Source organism: Giraffa tippelskirchi, chromosome 3 (assembly GCF_054371585.1).
Source record: "Giraffa tippelskirchi isolate mGirTip1 chromosome 3, T2T-mGirTip1v1.2.pri, whole genome shotgun sequence".
NCBI lineage: Eukaryota > Metazoa > Chordata > Mammalia > Artiodactyla > Giraffidae > Giraffa > Giraffa tippelskirchi.
Window position 1 is genome coordinate 56,463,542 of NC_137277.1, and position 17,349 is coordinate 56,480,890.

Here is a 17,349-nt window from a genome sequence, read left to right on the forward strand (position 1 = left end):
CAACTCATCAACTTTCTTTTAAAAACTATCTATTTAATATTATGGGTTTCCCAAGTGGTTTAGTGGTAATGAATTTACCTGCAAAAGCAGGAAATGCAGGTTCAATCCCTGGGTTGGGAAGGCCCCCTAGAGAATGAAATGGAAACCCACTCCAGTACTCTTGCCTGGGAAATCCCATGGACAGAGGAGCCTGGTGGGCATCAGTCCATGGGGTCACAAAAGAGCTGGACATGACTTAGTGACTAAACAACAACAATTTAATATCTCCTAAATGGTAATGATATATATATATATATATATATTTTAACCATTGGAATGTGAACCTCAGTAGGGCAAGGGATTTTGTCTGTTTTATTTACTGTAGTCTTTCTAATGCATTTCTTTTTCTTGTAGATAGTCTTGATCACTGCCTCCTGTACACTGTCACAAACCTCCATCCATAGTTCTTCAGACACTCTGTCTATCAGATCTAACCCCTTGAATCTATTTCTCACTTCCACTGTATCGTAAGGGATTTCATTTAGGTCATATCTGAATGGTCTAGTTCTTTTTCCTACTTTCTTCAATTTAAGACTGCATTTTCCAATAAGCAGCTCATAATTGGAGCTACAGTCAGCTCCCGATCTTGTTTTTGCTGACTCTATAGAGCCTCTCCATCTTCAGCCGCAAAGAATATAATCTGATTTCAGTATTGGCCATCTGGTGATGTACATGTGTAGAGTCTTCTCTTGTTGGAAGAGGGAGTTTGCCATGACCAGGACGTTCTATTGACAAAACTCTGTTAACCTTTGCCCTGCTTCATTTTGTACTCCAAGGCCAAATTTGCCTGTTACTCCACGTATCTCTTGATTTCCTACTTTTGCATTCCAGTCCCCTATGACGAAAAGCACATCTTTTTTGGGTATTAGTTCTAGAAGGTCTCGTAGGTCTTCATAGAACCATTCAATTTCAGCTTCTTCAGCATTACCGGTTGGGGCATAGACTTGGATTACTGCGATATTGAATGATTTGCCTTGTAAATGAACACAGATCATTTTGTCATTTTTGATACTGGACCCGAATTGCATTTCAGACTCTTGTTGACTATGAGAGAGGACTACTCTATTTCTTCTAAGGGATTCTTGACCACAGTAGTAGATATACTGGTCATCCAAGTTAAATTCACCCATTCCAGTCTATTTTAGTTCACTGATTCCTAAAATGTCAATGTTCACTCTTGCCATCTCCTGTTTGACCACTTCCAATTTACATTGATTCATGGACCTAACATCCCAGGTTCCTATGCAATATTGTTCTTTACAGCATCGAACTTTACTTCCATCACCAGTCACATCCACAACTGGGCATTATTTCCACTTTGGCTCTATCGCTTCATTCTTTCTGGAGTTATTTCTCCACTCTTCTCCAGTAGCATATTGGGCACCTACGAAACTGGAGAGTTCATCTTTCAGTATCATATATTTTTGCCTTCGCATACTTTTCGCGGGGTTCTCAAGGCAAGAATACTGAAGTGGTTTGCCATTCCATTCTCCAGTGGACCATTTTTTTTTCAGAACTCTCTACCATTACTTGTCTGTCTTGAGTGGACCTACACAGCATGGCTCATAGTTTCATTGAGTTAGAAAAGGCTGTGGTCCATGTGATCAGTTTGATTAGTTTTCTTTGATTGTGATTTTCATACTGTCTGTCCTCTGATGAATAAGGATAAGAGGCTTATGGAAGCTTCCTGGTGGGAGAGACTGACTGTGGGTGAAACTGGGTCTTGTTCTAATGGACGGAGGCATGCTCAGTAAATCTTTAATCCAATTTTCTGTTGATGGGTGGAGCTGTGTTCCCTCTCTGTTGTTTGACCTGAGACCAGCACTCAGTGCCCCCGACCCTGAAGCAAGCCATCCCGACCCACACCTCTGCCAGAGACTCTTGGACACTCACAGGCAAGTCTGGTAAGTCTCTTGTGGGGTCACTGCTCCTTTCTCCTGGGTCCTGGTGTGCACAAGGTTTTGTTTGTGCTCTCCAAGAGTCTGTTTCCCCAGTCTTGTGTAAGTTCTGTAATCAAATCCCATTGGCCTTCAAAGTCAAATTCTCTGGGGGTTCTCAGACTCTTTGCCAGATCTCCAGGTTGGGAAATCTGTTGTGGGTCCTAGAACTTTCTTAACAGTGCAAGAATTTCTTTGGTATAGTTGTTCTGCAGTTTGTGGGTCATCTGCTTTGTGGCTCTGTGGTGGGGTTAATGGTGAACTCTTCCAAGAGGGCTTATGCCACAAGCTATGTGACCCAGGTCTGCTGCACACAGAGCCCTTGCCCCTGCATCAGGCCACTGATGACGTGTGCCTCCACAGGAGGCTCAAACACAGGTCTGGCTCAGTCTCTGTGGCGTCTCTGGGTCCTGGTGCAAACAAGGTTTTGTTTTAGCCCTCCGAGCATTTCTGGAAGGTATAGGATTTGATTCTAAATGCAATTTCACCACTCCTACCATCTTGCTGGGGTTTCTCCTTTGCCTTTGGAAATGGGGTATCTTCTTTTGGTGAGATCCAACATTCTCCTGTTGATGGTTGTTCAGCATCGAGTTGTAATTTTGGAGTTCTCACAGGAGAAGATGAGCACACGTCCTTCTACTCTGCCATCTTGCCAGTTAATCACTTGCCAGTGATCAAGACCTTGCCCTAGAAAAAGAAATGCAAAAAGGCAAAATGGTTGTCTGAAAAAGACTTACAAATAGGTGAGAAAAGAAGAGAAGCTAAAGTCAAATGAGAAAACGAAAGATATATCCATTTGATGCAGATCTTCAAAGAATAGCAAGGAGAGATAAGAAAGCCATCCTCAGTGACCAATGCAAAGAAATAGAGGGGAACAATACAATGGGAAAGACTAGAGATCTCTTCAAGAAAATTAGAGATACCAAGGGAACATCTTATGGAAATATGGGCACAATAAAGGACAGGAATAGTATGGACCTAACAGAAGCAGAAGTTATTAAGAAGAGGTGGCAAGAGTACACAGAAGAACTATACAAAAAAGGTCTTCATCACTCAGATAATCACGATGGTGTGATCACTCACCTAAAGCCAGACATCCTGGAATGTCAAGTGGGCCATAGGAAGCATCATTATGAACAAAGCTAGTGGAAGTGATGAAATTCCAGTTGAGCTATTTCAAATCCTAAACGATGATGCTGTGAAAGTGCTGCACTCAATATACCAGCAAATTTGGAAAACTCAGCAGTGGCCACAGGACTAGAAAAGGTCAGTTTTCATTTCAATGCCTAAGAAGGGCATGCCAAAGAATGTTCAAACTGCCCCACAATTGCACCCATCTCACACATTCTCAAAGTAATGCTCAAAGTTCTCCCAGCCAGGCCTCAACAGTACATGAACCGTGAACTTCCAGATGTTCAAGCTGGTTTTAGAAAAGGCAGAGGAACCAGAGATCAACTTGCCAATGTCTTTTGGATCATAGAAAAAGCAAGAGAATTAAAAAAAAAATCTATTTCTGTTTTATTGATTACATCAAAGCCTTTGACTGTGTGGATCACAACAAATTGTGGAAAATTCTTCAAGAGATGGGAATACCAGACCACCTTACCTGCCTCCTGAGAAATATGTATGCAGGTCAAGAAGCAAAATTTAGGACCAGACATGGAAAAACAGACTGGTTCCAACTTGGGAAAGGAGTACTTCAAGGCTATATATTGTCACCCTGCTAATTTAACTTATATGCAGAGTACATCATGTGAAATGCCAGGCTGGGTGAAGCACATGCTGGAATCAAGATTGCCAGGAGAAATATCAATAACCTCAGATATGCAGATGACACCACCCTTATGGCAGAAAGTGAAGAACTAAAGAGCCTCTTGATGAAAGTGAAAGAGGAGAGTGTAAAAGTTGGTAAAACTCAACATTCAGAAAACAAAAGTCATGGCATCCTGTCCCATCACTTCATGGCAAATAGTTGGGAAAACAATGGACATATGAGAGACTTTATTTTCTTGGGCTCCAAAATCACAGTAGATGGTGACTGTAGCCATGAAATTAAAAGATACTTGCTCCTTGGAAGAAAAGCTATGCCCAACCTAAACAGCATATTAAGAAGCAGAGGCATTACTTTTTTGACAAATGTCCATCTGATCAAAGATATGTATGGATGTGAGAGTTGGACTATAAAGAAAGTTGAGTGCTGAAGAATTGATGCTTTTGAACTTTGATGTTGGAGAAGACTCTTGAGAGTCCTTTGGACTGTAAGGAGATCCAACCAGTAAATCCTAAAAGAAATCAGTCCTGAATATTCATTGGAAGGACTGATGTTGAAGCTGAAACTCCAATACTTTGGCCACCTTATGTGAAGAACTGACTCCTTGGAAAAGAGCCTGATGCTGAGAAAGATTGAAGGCATGAGGAGAAGGGGACAATGGATGATGAGATGGTTGGATGGCATCACCAACTCTATTGACATGAGTTTGAGCAAGCTCTGGGCGTTGGTGATGGACAGGGAAGCCTGACGGGCTGCAGTTCATGGAGCTGCAATGGATCAGACATGACTGATCCACTGAACTCTTTTGTTTTGTTTTGTTTTTCCTAATGCATCGAATGTAGCTAACAGTCAGTAAATATTGTGAAATAATGAGAGAAACCATTTTGAAATCATTATATCTACTTATGAACAGCCTCAAACAATTTCAGTGTTTCAAACAAGGACTCAACTTCTCCCCTGGCTTATTCTTGCCCTCCTGTTACCTACCCACTCTATCAAGAAGGGTTTGGGTTTACTGACAACTAGGGGATGGCTCTCTGATCCTGAGCACTGCAGTATGTTCTGCTCTGATTCCTAAGAACCCAGTGGAAAAACCACAGGATGAAATGAGGCCACAAAAATTCCTGGGAATATTTTACAATGCAGAGAAACAAAGAAGACAGTCACTGGAAGACAATTTCCTTTCCAGCCTCTGCTCTTTATCACAGGTAGTGTAATGGAAGAATACATTTCTTCCCTTTAGAGTTTGCATTCTGTTACTTAAATTGATTTTCACTCTCTAATAAACTCTTATTGTAACCATGTTTTTATTTAATACCTGCAAAGAAATTTCCATTGATGGTGGGTACCATTGTACCACCTCCCACAAAAAAGTGATCATGCCTGTGGCTTCTTTTGTATTTGAATCATTTTAAGCTATTCACAATCAACTTTGTTTGGAAGAACCAAGTCAAGGTATTGATTTTTCCAAGCTCAGGCAAATATCCTGGAATGTTTTCCAAGATTTCCAACACGGGATTTGAAAAGATCCTAAGCATAATTGTTTTGGGTTCTTATTTTCTTTTTAATTGCTGAGCCCCAAAAGAACATTGAATCCATATGCTTCATAGTTATATCTACAAAACTCATTCAAGTTTTCCTTGGTAAAATTATATGACATATTTGTCTTCATGAGCCTAACACCTTCCTTCTCATGTTTTATTTTTTGGAAATAGGAAGTGGACAATGGTAAAAGTAACAGGAATCAGTTTCACACAGAAGAATGAATCTATAAAACCAGATGCCAAAGAGGGAGGGTCAACAGTCTCACTTCTAGAATTACAGTTGTGACACATCTGAGGGGGTAGTTGAGGGTATCTCTAGAACAAATGTCCTTAGAAAGCCAGAGAACAGAGCTAACAGGGGGACAGAGTCCTCTCCACCTCATATCCAGCAGCACCTGGTACCCAACACCTCACCACACTACCCTGCTGAGAAAGTTGGGAGCAGACTTTTCACTAACTCCTGCTGTTTGGTGGTTAGTTATATTGTAAACATAGGACTTGGAGCACAAGAAGACTCACAAGATCCAAGCTATGACCTTTTAATAAGACCCTAACACTCAAAGTGAGACAAAAATGGGTCAATCCTAACTCTTGACTATTATGGTACTTACTGGTTTTGTGACCATGGGCAAGATCATTGTCTCTGAAATTAGATGGTTTTTCGTTCTAAATAAATACAATAAAACCCTCCTGACCCTAGGGTTAGAATTTAGAGCTTACCACAGTGCCTGACATTAGCATAGCAGTCAGTTAATGTGTGTCATTATTGTTTTTTTTTTAATAGCAGCATTATTGAAATATCATTCATATACTATACAATTAATGCACTTAAAGTTTACACTTCAATGACTTTGGGTATATTCACAGAGTTTTGCAATCATTACCACATTCAATTTTAGGGCATCTTATCTCCCCAAAAGAAACTTTATATCTGTTAACTCCCAATCCTGGGTGACCACTAGCCTACACTTTGTCTCTGTGGATTTGCCTACTCTGGACATTTCATATAAATGGAATGATGCATTATATGGTGCTTTGTGGCTGACTTCTTCCCCTTGATATGATATTCTCAAGGCTCATCCTATATTAGTACTTCATCTAAATATAGGTAATATAAAAACATTTTCTCTCATTCTTTAGATTGTTTTCATTTTATGATATATTTTGAAGGAGAAAATTTATCAGTTTTGATGAAATTCAACTTACCTATTTTTTTCTTTTGTTCCTTCTGCTTTTACTGTCATATCTAAGAAATCGTTGTGAAATCCAGTGTCATGAAGATTTTCCCCCAAGTTTTCTTCTAAGCTTTTTTTTATAGTTCTAGTTCTAATATTTAGGAATTTGATCTATTTTGAGATAATTTTTGTATATGTTATGAGGTAAGAGTCCAAGTTCATTTTTTGTATGTGTTTAACCAGCTGTCCTAGCATTATTTGTTCAAAAAGTTAGATCTTTTTTCTTCCTTGGATCTTTTGCCACTCCCTTTAGATTGTGGCTCACACAGTCATCAAGACAGTATGGTACTGGCACAAAGATAGAAATATAGATCAATGGAACAAAATAGAAAGCCCAGAGATAAACCCACGCACCTATGGACACCTTATCTTCGACAAAGGAGGCAAGAATACACAATGGAGAAAAGACAATCTCTTTAACAAGTGGTGCTGGGAAAACTGGTCAACCACTTGTAAAAGAATGAAACTAGAACACTTCCTAACACCGTACACAAAAATAAACTCAAAATGGATTAAAGATCTAAACGTAAGACCAGAAACTATAAAACTCTTAGAGGAAAACATAGGCAAAACACTCTCCGACATAAATCACAGCAGGATCCTCCATGACCCACCTCCCAGAATATTGGAAATAAAAGCAAAAATAAACAAATGGGACCTAATTAAAAGCTTTTGCACAACAAAGGAAACTATAAGCAAGGTGGAAAGACAGCCTTCAGAATGGGAGAAAATAATAGCAAACGAAGCAACAGACAAACAATTAATCTCAAAAATATACAAGCAACTTCTACAGCTGAATTCCAGAAAAATAAACGACCCAATTAAAAAATGGGCCAAAGAACTAAACAGACATTTCTCCAAAGAAAACATACAGATGGCTAACAAACACATGAAAAGATGCTCAACATCACTCATTATTAGAGAAATGCAAATCAAAACCACAATGAGGTATCATTTCACACCAGTCAGAATGGCTGCTATCCAAAAGACTACAAGCAATAAATGCTGGAGAGGGTGTGGAGAAAAGGGAACCCTCTTACACTGTTGGTGGGAATGCAAACTAGTACAGCCACTATGGAGAACAGTGTGGAGATTCCTTAAAAAACTGGGAATAGAACTGCCATATGACCCAGCAATCCCACTGCTGGGCATACACACCGAAGAAACCAGAATTGAAAGAGACGCGTGTACCCCAATGTTCATCGCAGCACTGTTTACAATAGCCAGGACATGGAAGCAACCTAGATGTCCATCAGCAGACGAATGGATAAGGAAGCTGTGGTACATATACACAATGGAATATTACTCAGCCATTTAAAAAAATACATTTGAATCGGTTCTACTGAGATGGATGAAACTGGAGCCCATTATACAGAGTGAAGTAAGCCAGAAAGAAAAACACCAATACAGTATACTAATGCATATATATGGAATTTGAAAGATGGTAACGATAACCCTATATGCGAGACAGAATAAGAGACACAGATGCATAGAACAATCTTAGGGACTCTGAGGGAGAAGGTGAGGGTGGGACGTTCTGGGAGAGTAGCATTGAAACATGTATATTCATATATCTTATACCTTTTGTGTTTTCTTTTTTTTAATGTTTTTTTCCTGTTCTACATTTTTTTACTGTTTCTTTTTTTTACTGTTTTACTGTTTTTTTTCTTTTTACACTGTTTCCTTTTTTTTTTTTTTTTAGATTGTAAGTTTTATAAGAGTCTAACCTCTACTCTAGATTTTTAATCTTTGTTTTACATATTTGATATCAACTTTGTACATTTAAGAACCCAATCTTTAGGAACCATTTTTACTCAGGAGTGTGATCACTGGCCTGATCACTCTCTCCCCCTATTGATGCTCTTTCTTCTCCCCCAGGGAACCTCTATCTCCCACCCTCCTCCTTCTCTTCTCAACCCAATTCTGTGAATCTCTGAGGGTGTTCTGGGTACCGGAGAACACTTCAGGAACAGGATACTGCCCAGATCTCTCTCTCCCCTCTTAATTCCTCCCTTGCTACTCATGCTCACCTCTGTTACCTTCCTCCCCCCTCTCTATGTATCTCTGTGAATCACTCTGAGTGTTCCAAACTGTGGAAAGCACAGAGGGAAGTGCTTACTGGCTAGATTGCTCTCTCCACATTTGAATTCCCCTCTTCCCCTCCTGGTCACCTCAACCCACCCCCCCCCACCTCATCTCTCCATGTAACTCAGTGAACCTTTCTGGGTATCCCTCACTGTGGAGAATCTTTTCACCATTAACCTAAAAGTTTTATTATTGAGGCTGTATGGAAGGAGAAGTCTTGAGGCTACTGCAAGAATAAGACTGAAAGCCAGGGGAAACATTAATTAATAAGAGACCATCCAATAGCCTCCATAAATTCACTGAAACCAAGCTCCACCCAAGAGACAATAAGTTCCAGAGCAAGACATAACCACGCAAATTCTCCAGCAACGCAGGAACATAGACCTGAGCATCAATATACAGGCTGCCCAGAGGCACACCAAATCCATAGACATCTCAAAAATTAATACTGGTCACTCCATTACACTCTAGAGAGCAGAAATCCAGCTCCACCCACCAGAACACCGACACAAGCTCCCCCAACCAGGAAACCTTGACAAGCCACCTGTCCAACCCCAACCGCAGTGAGGAACCTCCACAACAAAGAGGAACTTCATACTACCAGAATACAGAAGGGCCACGCCTAACACAGCAATCTAAACAAGATGAAAAGGCAGAGAAATACTCAGCAAGTAAAGGAAAATGAGAAATGCCCACAAAGCCAAACAAAAGAGGAGGAGATAGGGAATCTATCTGAAAAAGAATTTAGAATAAGGATAATAAAAATGATCCAAAATCTTGAAAGCAAAATGGAGTTACAGATAAATAGCCTGGAGACAAAGATTGAGAAGATGCAAGAAATGTTTATCAAGGACTTAGAAGAAATAAAAAGGAATCAATATAGAATGAATAATGAAATAAAGGAGATAAAAGACACTCTGGAGGGAACCAACAGTAGAATAACGGAGGCAGAAGATAGGATAAGTGAGGTAGAAGATAGAATGATGGAAATAAACGAAGCAGAGAGGAAAAAAGAAAAAAGAATCAAAAGAAATGAGGAAAACCTCCGGGACCTCTGGGACAATATGAAACGCCCCAACATTCGAATCATAGGAGTCCCAGAAGAAGAAGATAAAAGGAAAGGCCATGAAAAAATACTCGAGGAGATAATAGTTGAGAATTTCCCTAAATTGAGGAAAGAAATAGTCACAGAAGTCCAAGAAACCCAGAGAGTTCCAAACAGGATAAACCCAAGGCGAAACACCCCAAGACACATATTAATCAAATTAACAAAGATCAAACACAAAGAACAAATATTAAAAGCAGCAAGGGGAAAACAACAAATAACACACAAGGGGATCCCCATAAGGATAACAGCTGATCTTTCAATAGAAACCCTTCAGGCTAGAAGGGAATGGCAGGACATACTTAAAGTAATGAAAGAGAATAATCTACAACCCAGATTACTGTACCCAGCAAGGATCTCATTCAGATATGAAGGAGAATTCAAAAGCTTTACAGACAAGCAAGAGCTGAGGGAATTCAGCACCACCAAACCAGCTCTCCAGCAAATGCTAAAGGATCTTCTCTAAACAGGAAACACAGAAAGGATGTTTCAACACGAACTCAAAACAACAAAGTAAATGGCAACGGGATCATACTTATCAATAATTACCTTAAATGTAAATGGGTTGAATGCCCCAACCAAAAGACAAAGGGTTGCTGAATGGATACAAAAACAAGACCCCTATATATGCTGTCTACAAGAGACCCACCTCAAAACTAGGGACACACACAGGCTGAAAGTGAAAGGATGGAAAAACATATTCCATGCAAACGGAGACCAAAAGAAAGCAGGAGTCGCAATACTCATTTCAGATAAAATAGACTTTAAAATAAAGGATGTGAAAAGGGACAAAGAAGGACACTACATAAAGATCAAAGGATCAATTCAAGAAGAAGACGTAACAATCATAAATATATATGCACCCAACATAGGAGCACCACAATATATAAGGCAAATACTAACAAGTATGAAAGGGGAAATTAACAATAACACAATAATAGTGGGAGACTTTAATACTCCACTCACGCATATGGATAGATCAACTAAACAGAAAATTAACAAGGAAACACAAACTTTAAATGAAACAATAGACAAATTAGATTTAATTGATATTTACAGGAGTTTCCACCCCAAAACAATCAATTTTACCTTTTTCTCAAGTGCACATGGAACTTTCTCCAGGATAGATCACATCCTGGGCCATAAATCTAGCCTTGGTAAATTCAAAAAAATTGAAATCATCCCAGCCATCTTCTCTGACCACAATGCAGTAAGATTAGACCTCAATTACAGGAAAAAAACTATTAAAAGTTCCAACATATGGAGGCTAAACAACACGCTTCTGAATAACCAACAAATCACAGAAGAAATCAAGAAAGAAATAAAATTATGCATTGAAACGAATGAAAATGAAAACACAACAACCCAAAACCTATGGGACACTGTAAAAGCAATACTAAGGGGAAGGTTCATAGCAATACAGGCGTACCTCAAGAAACAAGAAAAAAATCAAATAAATCAACTAACTCTACACCTAAAGCAACTAGAGAAGGAAGAAATGAAAAACCCCAGGGTCAGTAGAAGGAAAGAAATCTTAAAAATTAGGGCAGAAATAAATGCAAAAGAAACAAAAGAGACCATAGCAAAAATCAACAAAACTAAAAGCTGGTTTTTCGAGAAGATAAACAAAATGGATAAGCCATTAGCCAGACTCATCAAGAAACAAAGGGAGAAGAATCAGATCAACAAAATTAGAAATGAAAATGGAGAGATCACAACAGACTCCACAGAAATACAAAGGATCATAAGAGACTACTACCAACAGCTATATGCCAATAAAATGGACAACTTGGAAGAAATGGACAAATTCTTAGAAAAGTATAACTTTCCAAAACTGAACCAGGAAGAAATAGAAGATCTTAACAGACCCATCACAAGCACGGAAATCGAAACTGTAATCAGAAATCTTCCAGCAAACAAAAGCCCAGGACCAGACGGCTTCACAGCGGAATTCTACCAAAAATTTAGAGAAGAGCTAACACCTATCCTACTCAAACTCTTCCAGAAAATTGCAGAAGATGGTAAACTTCCAAACTCATTCTATGACGCCACCATCACCCTAATTCCAAAACCAGACAAAGATGTCACAAAAAAGGAAAACTACAGGCCAATATCACTGATGAACATAGATGCAAAAATCCTTAATAAAATTCTAGCAAACAGAATCCAACATCATATTAAAAAGATCATACATCATGACCAAGTGGGCTTTATCCCAGGAATGCAAGGTTTTTTTAACATCCGCAAATCAATCAATGTAATACACCACATTAACAAATTGAAAGAAAAAAACCATATGGTTATCTCAATAGATGCAGAAAAAGCCTTTGACAAAATTCAGCATCCATTTATGATTAAAACCCTCCAGAAAGCAGGAATAGAAGGAACATATCTCAACATAATAAAAGCTATATATGACAAACCCACAGCAAACATTATCCTCAATGGTGAAAAATTGAAAGCATTTCCCCTAAAGTCAGGAACAAGGCAAGGATGCCCACTTTCACCACTACTATTCAACATAGTTTTGGAAGTTTTGGCCACAGCAATCAGAGCTGAAAAAGAAATAAAAGGAATACAGATAGGAAAAGAAGAAGTAAAACTCTCACTGTTTGCAGATGACATGATCCTCTACATAGAAAACCCTAAAGACTCTACTAGAAAATTACTAGAGTTGATCAATGAATATAGTAAAGTTGCAGGATATAAAATTAACACACAGAAATCCCTTGCATTCCTATACTCCAATAATGAGAAAACAGAAAGAGAAATTAAGGAAACAATACCATTCACCATTGCATCAAAAAGAATAAAATACTTAGGAATATATCTACCTAAAGAAACAAAAGACTTATATATAGAAAACTATAAAACACTGATGAAAGAAATCAAAGAGGACACAAACAGATGGAGAAATATACCGTGTTCATGGATTGGAAGAATTAATATAGTGAAAATGAGTATTCTACCCAAAGCAATCTACAGATTCAATGCAATCCCTATCAAGCTACCAATGGTATTTTTCACAGAACTAGAACAAATCATCTCACAATTTGTATGGAAATATAAGAAACCTCGAATAGCCAAAGCAATCTTGAGGAAGAAGAATGGAACTGGAGGAATCAACCTGCCTGACTTCAGGCTCTACTACAAAGCCACAGTCATCAAGACAGTATGGTATTGGCACAAAGATAGAAATATAGATCAATGGAACAAAATAGAAAGCCCAGAGATAAACCCACGCACATATGGACACCTTATCTTCGACAAAGGAGGCAAGAATATACAATGGAGAAAAGACAATCTCTTTAACAAGTGGTGCTGGGAAAACTGGTCAACCACTTGTAAAAGAATGAAACTAGAACACTTCCTAACACCGTACACAAAAATAAACTCAAAATGGATTAAAGATCTAAACGTAAGACCAGAAACAATAAAACTCCTAGAGGAAAACATAGGCAAAACACTCTCCGACATAAATCACAGCAGGATCCTCCATGACCCACCTCCCAGAATATTGGAAATAAAAGCAAAAATAAACAAATGGGACCTAATTAAAATTAAAAGCTTTTGCACAACAAAGGAAACTATAAACAAGGTGAAAAGACAGCCTTCAGAATGGGAGAAAATAATAGCAAATGAAGCAACAGACAAACAATTAATCTCAAAAATATACAAGCAACTTCTGCAGCTGAATTCCCGAAAAATAAACGACCCAATCAAAAAATGGGCCAAAGAACTAAACAGACATTTCTCCAAAGAAGACATACAGATGGCTAACAAACACATGAAAAGATGCTCAACATCACTCATTATTAGAGAAATGCAAATCAAAACCACAATGAGGTATCATTTCACACCAGTCAGAATGGCTGCTATCCAAAAGTCTACAAGCAATAAATGCTGGAGAGGGTGTGGAGAAAAGGGAACCCTCTTACACTGTTGGTGGGAATGCAAACTAGTACAGCCACTATGGAGAACAGTGTGGAGATTCCTTAAAAAACTGGGAATAGAACTGCCATATGACCCAGCAATCCCACTGCTGGGCATATACACCGAGGAAACCAGAATTGAAAGAGACGCGTGTACCCCAATGTTCATCGCAGCACTGTTTACAATAGCCAGGACATGGAAGCAACCTAGATGTCCATCAGCAGATGAATGGATAAGGAAGCTGTGGTACATATACACAATGGAATATTACTCAGCCATTAAAAAAAATACATTTGAATCGGTTCTACTGAGATGGATGAAACTGGAGCCCATTATACAGAGTGAAGTAAGCCAGAAAGAAAAACAACAGTACAGTATACTAATGCATATATATGGAATTTGAAAGATGGTAACGATAACCCTATATGCGAGACAGAATAAGAGACACAGATGCATGGAACAATTTTTATGGACTCTGAGGGAGAAGGTGAGGGTGGGACGTTCTGGGAGAATGGCATTGAGACATGTGTATTGTCGTATGTGAAACAGAGCACCATTCCATGTTCGATGCATGTGACAAGGGCTCAGGGTCGGGGCAATGGGATGATCCAGAAGGATGGGATGGGGAGGGAGGTGGGTGGGGGGTCCGGGAAGGGGAACACATGTAAACCCATGGCTGATTCATGTCAATGTATGGCAAAAACTATTACAATATTGTAAAGTAATTAGCCCCCAACTAAAATAAATAAATTTATTAAAAAAAAAAATAAATAAAGGAAAAAAAAAAAAGAAAGAAAAAAAAAAAAAAGAAACATGTATATTGTCATATGTGAAATACAACACCATTCCATGTTCGATGCATGAGACAAATGCTCAGGGCCGGGGCAATGGGATGACCCAGAGGGATGGGATGGGGAGGGAGGTCGGTGGGGGGTCCAGGAAGGGGAACACATGTAAACTCATGGCTGATTCATGTCAATGTATGGCAAAAACTATTACAATATTGTAAAGTAATTAGCCCTCAACTAAAATAAATAAATTTATTAAAAAAAAAAAAAAAAAAAGATTGTGGCTCGGCTGGTAAAGAGTCTGCCTGGATACGGGAGACCTGGGCTGGAAGATCCTATGGAGAAGGGAAAGGCTACCATATCCAGTATTCTGGCCTACAGAATTCCATGGACTGTATAGTCCATGGGCTCCCAAAGAGTTAGACATGACTGAGCAACTTTCACTTCACTTAGAAAATCAACTGATCTTCACTGAGAAGGTTTACTTTTGACTCTTAATTTTCATCCATTGATCTTTGTTTATCCTCATGCTAATACAACACTGTTCTGATTATTATTGATTTGTATTAAGCTTTTAAATCAGAAACTGTGAATCTTTCAACCATTTTCTTCTTTCAAGCTTTTTTCTAATTACAAGTCATCTGCAAATATAGATAGTTTTATGTCTTCCTTTCCTATCTAAATGTCTTTTCTTTCTTTTTCTTGACTAATTGCCCTGGTCACATCCTCTAGTGCAATTTTTAATAGAAATGGGAAGAGCAGACAACCTTTTCTTGCTTCCAATCTTAAGGGGAAAAAAATCCTTCATCATTAAGAGTAAGATTAGCTGCTGGTTGTTCATGGATGGACTTTCACAGGTTAAGTTCCTTCCCACTGAGAGTATTTATCATGAAAAAATGATATTGTTACTATACAAAAACACAGCTGTTCTGTTTTCCCTTTTCTCTACCTCTCTTTATATTCCCTTTTTTGATTTCTTTCCAAAGTCTGGTAGGACACCAGGACTACAACAGGAAAGAGGAAGCTATGAGCTGCTGTGCATCCATTCCCTGAAGTGCCCTGTGAGCAGCATCTGCCACCTCTCCCTCCTGTCTGCACTCCTGACCAGTGATGCCCTTGTTGTTCTGACACAAGCTGCATCCCTCCACTTTGATCTGCTCTTCTGGCTCACTGTCTCCTGGCTCTGAGGCCCCTGGCTTCCTGTCACTCTCCTTCAGGGTTCAGATCCCCTTTCTGTCTCTTCCCAGGTCTCCTGGACTGCTTTGGCAGCTACTGTTGTCTGAGCAGCTAAAGCTATTTTCCAGATGGCAAAGTTTGCTTTTCACTCGTGTACCAGTATGACTCCACAAATATTTTATGAAAACATTTTAATGCCCGTCATTGTGCTTGTTTGATACAGATAACACTCACAGTAGTCTCATGATTTTGTTCCTAGTTTGGTCCTATTTTTCAAAAGACAAAACAAAGGCTCCATGTGGCTAATTTGTCTGAGACTACACAGTAAGTGGCAGAGCCAAAATTGGAGTACAGTTTTGTCCATTTAGAGCAAAAGAGAGGGCCATATATTCAGTAGTAATTGCTAAGATAAAACTCAGGGCATCATTTGCATGTTGGAAGAGTGAGAAAGAGCTAGCAAAAAACTATGTCTCATTTCAATGCAAGGCTTCTATTTCTCTGGCTTTTGCTGACTTGTTCAGCCCCATTTTCTGAAAAACATATATCTACCACTCAAGACAAGCCAGACCCAATCAATCTATCTCTACTCCTGTGCCTTTTCATAGGTTTATATCTCTGCCTGTCTCTTCTCCTCAACTGCTAACTTGTAGATGCCTGGACAATTCCTATTCCTACTTCAAGACCCAATAAAGAAATCACTTCTCCTGGGAAGTCTTTCCAACCTACACCATGCTGTGCTTCATCATACACCACACCACTTACATCATAATACCACATTCATGTTCTCCCCCTTTCCCTCACAACAAACCACCAACAAAACATGAGTATCTTGAAGGTTTTTTTCCATGGTTAGTTCTATTCTGTCATCCTGGGCTCAAGAAATTCCTAGCCCAGTGCTTTTTAAATGACTGATTTGATCTTTAGGATGAGCTCTTAGTGCTCATAAACCACCTCCTTACCCAAAGAGAGAAATGATTAGGACAGTTTCATGTTTCCTTTAATTGTGAAGAGTCTGTGTCTAATGCAAGGGGCTCAAGTTTGTGAAATCTGAACTTAAAACAGTAAAACCACCTTTTCATTCTACAAAACACTATTCACAGTCACCAGGTCACCATGAGGCAGACCTTAGGAAAAATGATGACGCAAAGGAAGAAACCAAAGGCCTCACTTCAAGGCAAGAGCACCCTAACCTTCTTAGATACTTCTCAAGATCCAGGGATCCAGAGTCATTGCCAGAGACCACCTTTAGGTTGAAAAGCACAAGCCACTCTTGTCTTAAATCATTAAACAAAATGATTGTTTTATTTATGACTCAGTGCCATCTCAGTGAAAAGAAGCCAGCTGCATGAGAGAGTATTTCTGGATCCTTTGTCACAGCTCTGAGAGCTAAGCCTTAATCCAGTCAGTCTCATTTCGCTTTCTCCTCAAAGAGAAGGCTTGGAGGTCAGACCTAGGATGACAGTGCCTAATAGCCCCTGAAAGGCTCTTGGTATTACTCCTCCTCAATTTCCCTCCAAGCCCTGGCACATCTTGGGCTTGAGGCACATGTGTTATCTTCATTTAAGCATGAATGCTGAACCACTGGGTATTTTTTTTTTCTGGGCTTTCTGATAACTTTGTTTATAAAATGTGGTTTTAAGAAATAGTACTCCTGGTCATTTATCTAACAGACCATACTGTGATCTGTAAGCTCCATTTTTTCTTAAAGCTTTCACATTCTATTAAAAGGAAATTCT

General features: G+C 39.1%; 1 protein-coding gene across 2 annotated transcripts in view; it reads right to left on the minus strand.

The window, feature by feature from the left end:
* Window positions 1-17,349, minus strand: part of LOC145542579 (phosphatidylcholine transfer protein-like) — a 130,739-nt gene that overhangs the window by 33,908 nt on the left and 79,482 nt on the right. The window contains exon 1 of one of the 2 annotated variants that reach the window (XM_081581647.1): window positions 2,474-2,663. The exons of the other annotated variant lie outside the window; for it this stretch is intronic. Coding sequence (XP_081437773.1) covers window positions 2,474-2,538 — 65 coding nt within the window. The 5' untranslated portion in view covers window positions 2,539-2,663. Of the gene's footprint in view, window positions 1-2,473; window positions 2,664-17,349 lie in introns of those variants that run through there. 2 annotated transcript variants of the gene reach the window in all.